This window comes from Clupea harengus, chromosome 9 (assembly GCF_900700415.2).
Source record: "Clupea harengus chromosome 9, Ch_v2.0.2, whole genome shotgun sequence".
Classification (NCBI taxonomy): Eukaryota; Metazoa; Chordata; class Actinopteri; order Clupeiformes; family Clupeidae; genus Clupea; species Clupea harengus.
This window is the reverse complement of record NC_045160.1, coordinates 15506385-15517249: the sequence shown is the minus strand read 5'-3', so window position 1 is coordinate 15517249 and position 10865 is coordinate 15506385. Positions and strand designations below refer to the sequence as shown.

The 10865-nt window shown below is 45.4% G+C and overlaps 1 protein-coding gene across 2 annotated transcripts in view; it reads left to right on the top strand.

The window, feature by feature from the left end:
• The first annotated feature begins 2348 nt into the window (after nt 1-2348).
• The window catches only part of tpst1 (tyrosylprotein sulfotransferase 1), a 35284-nt gene continuing 26767 nt past the window's right edge, over nt 2349-10865 (top strand). For both annotated transcript variants that reach the window (XM_012824089.3, XM_031573628.2), the window contains exons 1-2: nt 2349-2594; nt 9186-10251. In XM_012824089.3, the coding sequence (XP_012679543.2) occupies nt 9416-10251 (836 nt within the window). In that variant the 5' untranslated portion in view covers nt 2349-2594; nt 9186-9415. The remainder of the gene's footprint in view (nt 2595-9185; nt 10252-10865) is intronic.

Below are 10865 nucleotides of genomic sequence, written 5' to 3'. Positions count from 1 at the left end.
TGTGTGTGTGTGTGTGTGTGTGTGTGTGTGTGTGTGTGTGTGTGTGTGCCATCTCAGGTACAATCTGTTCTGAGTGCCTGATCCAAAGACAGTTTTTTTGCACCAGCAAATGACATCTTCTGTCTCACAGGATGTCAGTTGGACAGGGATGCGAGTCACACTCAGTAGGTGTCATTTCCCTTCTCCAGGGCCTGCGTCCTCACCACGGATGCACAGCACATAGGCTTACGAGGAGAAGGCATGTGTGATACAGAAGTGACTGTGATTTCCTGTCGGTTCTTTTCTTATCATCATCATCATCAGGACTGAACGCCTTCTGCAGACCGACCTCTTGAGACGCATTGTTACTGATGCTATTTTGAACGCCAGCTGCATTTCTGACCTTGTGAACGTTGTGAGGTGAGGAATATGCAGGGAACATGTTCAGGATTTACTGCCTTGCTGGTTTGAAAGAACAGTGACACAGATGTATGACCAGGGGCAGCGAACAATGGATCCTTCTGGATCCGGTTTCAGCAGAGGGGGCGTTATCATGGAAATGTGTTTTTATTTTTTCAAGTTCAGTTAAAACCTGATCCTTTCAAATCAGTATCACTTGGGCAGCACTTTGAGAGACCACAGCTTCACAATTACATCTAAGTAGAAGAGTATTCTTCAGCTGCTCCATAGCACTGAACAGCAGAGTTGCATTAACAGTGTTAAGATTCTTCTTGTATTTTGTTAGCATGTTCTTTGAACTCAGCAGAGGATGACTAGTGGACAAAAGTGGCCGCTCAGTCTGATGGATATTGGGGGATTTTCTGTAATGGGTTCCTTTATTATCCCATGACACACTTTTGAAATTCTAGATTATTTCTCATCAGAACTCTAAGAAGTCATTTGAACTGTACTCATGCTAGGGGTCAACTAAGGCTGCCATCTTGTTAGCACAACAGAACCTCAACCCCAGATGTTTTGTCCCTTAGAAACGGTGGTGGGGTGCTTTGTAATCCAGTTTTTGTTCCATTTCTCACTGTATCCTTAACACCTGGGGTGCTATTTCTGAGGTGCAGGAGGGGTTTTACCCTACAGGGGTTTCCTGGTTCCATGAGGACAGATGTGACTTCAGCATTTTATGACAAAAGCATGTGTGAGGACAACTTTGAACCAACGTTGAAATGTTATTTCATATTTGGTTATACTGAAATGGGGTGTACTGGCTTTCCCTCTTAAACGGTCATGCTTATACTACTTTCATACAATACATGACATCAAATACCCATTCATTAAACAAGCAAGGTTGATACTAGATTGGATAAAATAAACTCAAGTTTTAGAGGAATGGAACCAAATCCCCCCCCCCCTCATCCAATCTGCCAGTAATTCCACTCCCACTTAAATCAGTTACCCTCTTTAGGGTGAGAGAAGGGGAAGTGCAGTATAACACTAATTCCAGTCATTAATGGGAGCCTTCAGACAGTGGCAGTGCCAATCCTTCTGAAAAGCTGAAATGAACGCTAATGCACTGAGGTTCACGTCCATCCTGTCTCTTTGCCCTCCACCACAAAGTCACATGCTCCACGAGGAGTAAATAACGGCACTCGTCTCTCCGCTTTCAGCGCTGCGTCAGGAGCTCACCCAACGGGAATCAAGCTAGTTTGATATGAGCTATGAGAAGCTGTCAGTTCTATCCATTTAACATACTATATGCACTGGGATTTATACCACCATTACCAACAGCGCAGAGGCTGCCAAGCACTTTGGCACATGTGTATAGATCCTTAAGGAGGCAGGGGGCAGCTGAATCAATTACTTCAGTCACTTTGAGTATTTGAATTTGAAACATTGACTTATGTGCTTGTTCAATACAATACCAATTTTCAAAACCCACATTACCTATTAGCTTTGTTTTTCATTTGCTGAATTAAAGCATCTGTTGTGCAGGGTTTCTATATTCAACAATTTATTATGGGATATTATGTTTTCATTGTTCTAAAATGTACTTAGCAAGAAACATTACTGCATTTATATGATCAAATCACACATGTGTATATATATTCAGTTAATTTGAACAGTTTGATTCTCCAAGTAGTGTAGTTTAAGTATTTCAGCAAAGACAGATAAATAAATACATGATTTTATATACATTGATCAGTTTAGCTTACTACATGCCTATATGTATACATAGACCATGAAATGTATAGATATCTGTACATACACATACGTAAATGTTATGTATGAATATATAATCCTTAAGGCTGCACAAGCACTGGCCCTTTAAATGGGTTGGCGCACAGCTATTCATTCTCACCAAGCAATACGCCAATCCAGTGCTCTGAGACAAGATTGCTTTCTGATCTCTCGTCTTTGGAGGGGCCAATCAGCATCTCGCTTTCAAGGCTATGGTACCAGACTAGTAAAGAAGAGGTGACGCGTTTACCGTGATACGATTGTAGAAAAAGCAGTTTTTAGTAGACTTGCCTGTCGCATTTTAGAGCATCGAACGGAAGAAGGGTAACACAAATGGAGTGTACAGACAAAGGTGCTCAAGCCCGTGGAAGTGTTTGCTAACCAGTGAAGCGTTTTCCTGCCGCCGCAGATCTCCTGCATTATAGGTGCGTTACGAATCTATAGCTTTACAGTTAGATTAAGGTACAATGTAAATGCCTCCGCTCCAGTCAGTGGTTTCTCCAGTAGTTTGTATCTTTCTGCCTTCTAAGCAGACGACCAGGCAGCAGTGAGTATCTTTTCCCGGCAGATGCGTACTGCAGTGTGTGAGTGATCAGTGTGCGACTGCAATGTTTTCGTTGCTGAAAAATTAGTGAGTCCTGCACGTGCCAATTCTACGGTTACAATATAATAGTGCAATTTGACACATAGGTATGTACATTGTGTCAGTGAATCCGATCGCCGACCTGCCCTCTTACTGGTGATCGAAATGTTAACGTTGTCATCTCAATGCTACCCAAATAATAATGTGGGACCGATAGGACCACTTAAATCGGATCAGCTATGTTTGCTTTAATTCTTGTGTTGGCTTCAATACCTCTGTTAGTGGGCTCGCCTGTGGTTATGTAAACACGAGTAGACACGTTGTTGGTAGTCAACAGTTACATGACAAAATGTAATTAAGAAAGCTGTGAGAAATTCTTAGGGAAACATCAATGTAATCGTCTGCTGTTTATGATCTAACGGAGCCTATTTGTGACATGTCCGCAGAAACAAAGGCTATAGATTATCCTTGGTAAATGATCAGAAGTCTCCAAAAATGTTATGGTGGTATCGACATCTAACTTCAATGTATATGCTGTGGAGGACTATGTAACTTTTTGAGGCTGTTCCACCCAAATATTTAGTAGGGCGGTGGGCATCAGGTTGTGACTAATTGAATGTCTGGACCAGATTAGGAGAATATGGCAGGGAGAGCAACACTGCAACTTTAAATGCATCATAATAATCTTCAAAGAGCGCGTGAAGGAGAACCAGCTCGTCACAGCCTAATTTCTCCCTCCTGTGAACTAGTCTTTGCATCTGTGGTTTCCTGTTGTGGGTCTCTACTTTTTATTTTCTATCATCTGGAAAATGGTTTAGTAATCCATGAGTGGTTTGAGATACAGGTCACCTTTGGTTGTTTTTTTTTCTAGTTCATTTTGTGGATTTGACAATATTTGTCCTGTACATATTAGCAGAGTGTGTAGTATTCTTCAGCTTCAATGAATAGGATATTTTTCCATTGTGATTTTTGGCCTTTTTAATCAGCCTTACCAATCTCATGCAAAATGTCTCTGTGTCTGCATCATATGTGGCACCTCATCTATGCAGTGCTCTCTAAAGTAATTGAAAAAATTAGTTGCGTCTGCTTGCTTTAAAATGTAATCGTCTGTTCCATGCCCTGTCTACTCTGGCGGTCTGGCATTTTGGCAGGGTTCCGCATTATGCTGAGCAGTAAGGACCTCAATGTTGAGAGCAGTGTGCTAGGGATGTTATTGATTGCAGGCTTCAGCTATTTAGCTCTTTTTCTGTCACAGTGCGTTTATTCAGGCTTTTTAAGAGTGGGTCCCGGTTGGATTTGTGTCCCATTTGGCTGATGGAGCAGGTCGCTGCATTTCAAATGACCCTCTGCACTGGCAGAGTCTGGCAACCCACCTGTGTGTTGTGACACCAGGCACTATGCCCATTTAGTTTCACCTGCAGAAATAAAAATTCAGGACCACATAGGATATGTGCTGTGTGACTGCCAAGCTGTTCTGTGTGGTCCGTCGTATTTCATGAAATGATCCCTTTTGAAAACGTCATGGACCGAAAATGCTTCAACTGCTCCTGGTCAGAATAAAGACCCTATTGTGCGCTCTTTGGGTTTTCTGGGTCTGTATCATTTTGCACCTCTTTGAGAGCTATCTGCTCCTCTCTGGGTGAATGATTAATCCAGGACCATGTGGTATGGTAGTGGTGTTAGTAAGGGGAACACACCCTGTCATTCTGTGTGCTTAGACTGGGGCCTCTTATGGACACAGATATATTGGCAAATGGCTGTACAACGAAGCGACAAGGTTCTATTGATTTTGCCCGGACATTTTGCCCGCTTCGGTGCAATTACCACTGTTTACCAAGAACAGAAAGAATAGGACTGGGTGGACTAAACCTGGACTTACAACCTGTGGAACAAACACCGATGCATTAACTCTGTTAGTCTATCTGTGGTGAACGGAGGGCTCCAATGATCCAGCCTTATGTAAATATGAGTCACGCTTGATAGTGCTGCGGCTCCTGTTCGGGCTGATGTCTCCGCACTTGATATGACTTTGAGCTAAATGCAGATGGTAATTGATTGAAATGTGTGGGAGGCCGATTCATTTTGGGTTTGAAAGGAAAGCAAGCAGTCTCTCTTCCTCTCTGTGTGTACAAGAGAACTGAAAAGAGACTTGTGTCTCATCATGGTAGCTGTTGTCACATTGCTCAGCGAGATTAGCTTTGTAATGAGACATTGGTGGCTGCTTTGCTGAAAGTTACCTATAATTCAAATAAATAAATAAAAAAGATAGAAAAGCCCAAAACTATTACAGTGTTTATTTGAAAAGTAATTTTAGGTTTTTGATGTAAAAGAGGTAATCCTACTCTTCCATTTGAGATTTACCATGCAGTGGTCTCAGGGTCCAAGTGAAACATATAGCGTAGGTCACGGGGTCGGACCAGATCCATTCCCTTTGCTGCGACTGGCCTGCTTTGATGCTGACATTGACACGGGTTAATGCTTGAACTATGCACTCCTGCCCATGTATCAGAACATGGCCCCCAGGCTATTGTTTTCCGTTAAGAAATGTTCCAATAATTTTTGGTCTTGTTTTGAATTATTTTCTGGATCCAGTTGTGTAATCCCCTCAGATTAGTGTGTGAGACAGACAAAGGGACGTTTAATGGGGTTTACTGGATGGCTTTATCCTTCAGTGAGGTTTTTGGTGCACACTGCAAAGACTCTACATGTTATTTACTGCTAACCCTTTACTTGTTGGTGGATTGTCAGCCTCTTTGCCAAGAGGTAGTTAAATGGGAGTTTAGCGTACTTACTGCTCCTCTGACTGATCAGGCCTGCTTGGAAAAGGAAAGGGAGGGCTACAGTGGGGAAACCCTTAAGCTGTAATCTCCTTTCTGAGTGTGTGTTTTTTCCAGGGCTAAGAGGTATTTTGCATAATCATTGGAAGCTAGATTATTCACCTCAGCGATTTGAATATTTTTGGCCCGTAGCTAAAGATCTCGTGCCTTCAAAGCCATTTATTGTTTTTGTCCTTGCTGGGTTGTTCATGAGGGTGTATGTGTTTGTTAGTGCATTCAGACCAGGTTTACAGTATGTCCAAATCTCATGTCCTCTCTATGACCTCTTATTTTCATGGTTCATATTGCTCAGAGTGAAGAGATCCACCAATGCACCTTTTGTGTCCTTGATCTTCTTCCTTGATCATATCTGAAGGCTAATTTTAATTTCTGTTAGACTCAATCAATACCACTTTGTTTTGTGGTTCCCACCAAGCCTGAAAAGGGATGATTTAACAGCAGAAGAAACCTCATTCGACACAGGATTTTTCCAGATGGTAGAATGTATTTAGTTTTCAACCCACCCCCATCCCCCTTTTCCTTCTAAAGCAGGCCCTTCACATCTTGTCTGTCAAGCCCTCCTGAAATGGTCCTTCTTATTAAGTGTTGATGTAGTCTGGCTTCAGCATTGGCCCATCGAGAATAACCAAACGGATCAATGGAAAAATCCAGTAGAGGATATCGCTAACAGACGTGTGGAGGCTCTATTAAATTAATACCAACACCTTCTTGATTTCAGCTTCACAAAGGTGAAATGTGAAACCGCATAGGCCAGCGTTCAACCGCAGTTGTAATTCAGTTGGGCGGCACTCCGTTCGGACATTGAGGAATGCTGGGCAGTCGCAGGTCTACCTTTGGTATGACTGAGGGAATGTTTGTTATGGCATACCGGTGGTCTCTAATTTGACAGACCCCATGAGGTTTGGGTTTGTTTGTCTGGAGGCTGTTTGTGTACGTTTGGTTAACGCGAGGCCTCCACGTGAGGCCCCTCTATTAGCTTGCTCCCGATTTGTGGAGGTGTCGGTGATTATGTGAATCCTGGCCTTCCCCATGGAGTCGTCAAAGATAGGATCTGAAGGTGTGAGTGTGCGTGGGCAGGCCTGTTAGAATGGGGGTCGGGTGGTGTATGTTTGTAAGTGAAAAAGTGAAAGAAATTAGGTAGTGTGGTAGGTGAAGGGACAGAGGGTTCCAGCAATCCTTTTTTCTAACTGATTATTTAATTTTGTTGAAAGCTGACACCATGGCAACATGGCCTGTTTAAATTCACATTGAACAAAGGATTGAACTTATGTAGACAGACAAAGATAAATTAACTGATGTCTGATCAATTATGTTCAATTCCTTGATGTGATCTAGCTAGTGCAATGTTTGGAGCCTTCCCAACGTCATGTTCCAGATGGTGAGGCCACATCAGTTCAGCCACAATTACCTCCCTTTACCATTCTGTGCTTGAAGCATGACCCGACCTGTCTTGTGAATGTTACACTTTTGCTCAACAAGGCCATCTATCAAAGGATTTTCTTTTTCTTTTTCTCATGTTCGTATTACTTTGTAACCAAGACACCCCAATAGGAACAAGGCCCATTGCCACCAATGCCTCAGTTTGTAAACACAGCTATTTGAGAAGGCCTTGGAACGGTATTTTTCTTTCTTCCCCTTATCAGACGTGGCCGAGAAACCCTGGGATGACGCTTCAATAAGGTTAGCGGTAATAGGCAACCAAGGCCATAACTAATACTCGGGGAAGAAAGAAGGGAAGGCCAGCAGCATGTGACACTGACAGCTTCTCTCCACCGCTTGCCCTTGAGGAGCCGTGTCTCCCAGGAAAGACAGCGGTTGTTAATGAAGGAGGATGGAGGGAATATGCGAGGGCTTTGTGGTGGCTCTGGCAGAGGGTGGCGTGGGTGCATGTGTGTAGCTAGAACTCTTGATTGAATAAAGTAATTCCTCAAGTGTAGAGAAGAAGAAAAGATTGGGGGGGATTTGGGGGTTTGTTCGAGCTCACCATCATATTGTGCGTAGGTGTCATCCTTGACTGCGCTTGAACTCCTCCTACAAGTTGGTCGCTGTAGAATACCAATCAGGCAGGCAGGCATGCTGGCAGGCAGGCAGTGATGGTCTTCTCCACTTCTTCTTCTCCTTCTCTGTTCTCTGCAGAAGTGCTCCTGACACAACAGTAAGAGCCTTATTAGTGACCACTGTCTAGCCTTGACACGTGCTTCTCATGATGTGGTAAACCTTGCAACAGGGTGATGGTGCGTTATAACAGTTGTGCAATCAGTTGTGCTTCTCTGCTTCTTTGAAAGGCTTTGTGCTCTTTGGAGGCAGAGCGTGCATGTAAAACGGAGTGTTACCTTTCATGATGTGGGCCCAGGCCTACCGTGTTTGTTAGTTACAGTCCATCTGAACTCCATCGAAGCATAGAGTCCGGCTAGATCTTTGAAATACTGTAAAAAACACATTCACATCCTCCAATATAGTCATGGAATACTCCTCTGGCTCATGGCCAGCAAAAACAACACCCCTCCCCCCCCCCGTGTTCCTATCTCCCTCTCACACACTCACACACACACACACACACACACACACACACACACACACACACACACACACACTCACGATCGGTGCCTGAAGAAGGAAACGGCTCTCCAGGAACAAGGCGGGGAGGAGAGGCCCTGGCCTGTGGGCCTCTGCAGAAGGCTCCCAGCTGTACCGCCACCCTGCTGTAGTTTCCTCCAGCCTCCCTGTCCTCCCTGTGAGCCTCTGTGCCGACTGCGGGGCCTGGAGCCGCCATGGAGCCAGACGCACAGGAGAGGTCGGCCCTCTGGTCGGAGAATTGCTCAGACAAAACCTCCGTACAAAACCAGGCAACCAGAGCCAGAGCAGTGTGGTGGTTTTAATGTGCGATGCTCTTGTGTTAAGCGTGCCGCCTACGCCCTAAACACTGTGTATAGCTTGGGGCAAATTGAAGACTTCAGGGCTATAATACATCTTGTTTCTTTTTTTTTCATTGAAGCAAACATTGAGCACTTCAAAAGGAGAAGTGAAAAAAAAAAAACATTAAATGAAACATGAGTCAAGAGTCAAAGACGATTTAATACGGGCTGAATATAGAGTCTTGGTTTCTTGTTTCGGGACCTAATTTTTCTCCTGTCTGGCTCGTAGGAATCAAATTATGCTTATCATTCAAAATGCTGAAGATCTCTGCTTTCACATTTTATTACCTTTCCTGGAGTCATTTGTATTCTACGGAGTACCTGTGTTTGTTGTGACAAGACCAGTTTCTGATGCTAACCTTGTGTTTTTAATACTCATTATAATGTCGCCCTTTTGGTAAATAGGCAATTCAGATGGACCTGTGAATTGTTGTAATTAGAGTCTCTGAGTGGATGAAAGGGAGTTGGAGCATGATTTAGCTGGCATTAGGCACACTGTCTAGTCCTGTTTTTCACAGTCTAACTGCATCAATTCGAGGACTTGTTCTTCAATAAATGGGGTGAATTTGGAACGCTGTGTCATGTTCCTCCTTACCAATCAAGTGCAAGTGAAGATGGGCTAGGCATGTCTTATACTGACATTCATTTTTCTAAAATTGTATTTCTGTTTCTCTTTCACAGGCCTCATGGAGTTGGGTGCTCTACGAGCGCTAGACGCCACTGCCACCACCACCCCCTCTCTCTGCTTGTCCAGCCATAGCCAGCCCTGAAGGACGGGTTCTCACCTCTTCCCCCCCCTCCCCGTCCCTCCTCCATACCCCTGCCCCTGCCCCCGAACCCCACCACCCTCCCACCTGCTCTACTGGCTCCCTCTGCTGCCCTCCCCCTGGTCCCCTCTTCCTCCCCCCGAGATGATTGGCAAACTCAAGCAGAACCTGCTGGTGGCCTGCCTGGTCATCAGCTCCGTTACCGTCTTCTACCTGGGCCGGCATGCCATGGAGTGCCACCACCGCATCGAGGAGCGTAGCCAGCCACTGGTAGTGAGCAGCCTGCATGCCACGCTGCGCACCGGCCAGAACCTCAGCAACCCCTTCGTCTACAACAAGGACATGCCGCTGATCTTCATCGGGGGGGTCCCCCGCAGCGGCACCACGCTGATGCGCGCCATGATGGATGCTCACCCGGAGGTGCGCTGTGGCGAGGAGACTCGCGTCATCCCACGCATCCTGGCCATGAAGCAGATGTGGAGCCGTTCAGGCCGCGAGAAGATGCGGCTGGACGAGGCCGGCGTCACCGACGAGGTGCTGGACTCTGCCATGCAGGCCTTCCTGCTGGAGATCATCGTCAAGCATGGCGAGCCGGCCACCTATCTCTGCAACAAGGACCCTTTCGCCCTGAAATCCCTTTCCTACTTGGCCAAAATCTTCCCCCACGCCAGGTTCATCCTCATGATCCGCGACGGCCGGGCCTCCGTCCATTCCATGATCTCACGCAAAGTGACCATAGCAGGCTTCGACCTGGGCAGCTACCGGGACTGCCTCACTAAGTGGAGCCGGGCCATAGAGACTATGTACACGCAGTGCCTGGAGGTTTCGGACAAGTGCCTGCCCGTGCACTATGAGCAGCTGGTCCTGCACCCGGAGAAGTGGATGAGGACACTGCTGAAATTCCTCAACATTCCCTGGAATGAGGCAGTGCTGCACCACGAGGAGCTCATCGGAAAAGCTGGAGGTGTATCACTCTCCAAGTAAGTACTGATCGTAACCCTCCAGGGAATAGCTTTTTTAATCTTTCTGTGGGTTTTGAGTATTTCTTGGCCCGGTTTGGCGTGTGAAAAGACACTTTTTCACACACTTTTTCCCCAGTCCTCCCAGTTGAGGTGGTGCCACAGGTCAGCTCCCTTTGCTGTTTTAAGTGCTAAACAAGCAGCAATTGTTTAGCGGTAATTACAAGCTCGGGGTTGAACACAAAGCAGACCTCCAAAACTTTCCACTGCTGAGCTTGCATCGTACTGGCACTCAAAACTTCGAGAGTTATCTGGGTCATTTGGGCTCGGCTAACTTATCTCGTGCGGTCTCCTCTCTCACACACTATTTCTGAACTGGCGTCCTTAAAAATACCCAGGCCACCCTTTTGCTATGCGTCTGTTTTTTTGTATTTACTACCTGATAAGCTAGCACATTCCTCCAACCGCTGTGTTGATAAGAATTCAGGGAAATAGTCTACTGGGAGTATCATAAGGATTATATCACTGGTTTTGTCATTTCCTGCTGTTACCCCTCACAGCAGTGCACAAAATGGAAGTAATTGGTGCTAAATCACCCTAGGCACAGCAGACTATTAAGGTAGGAATGAGGCAGG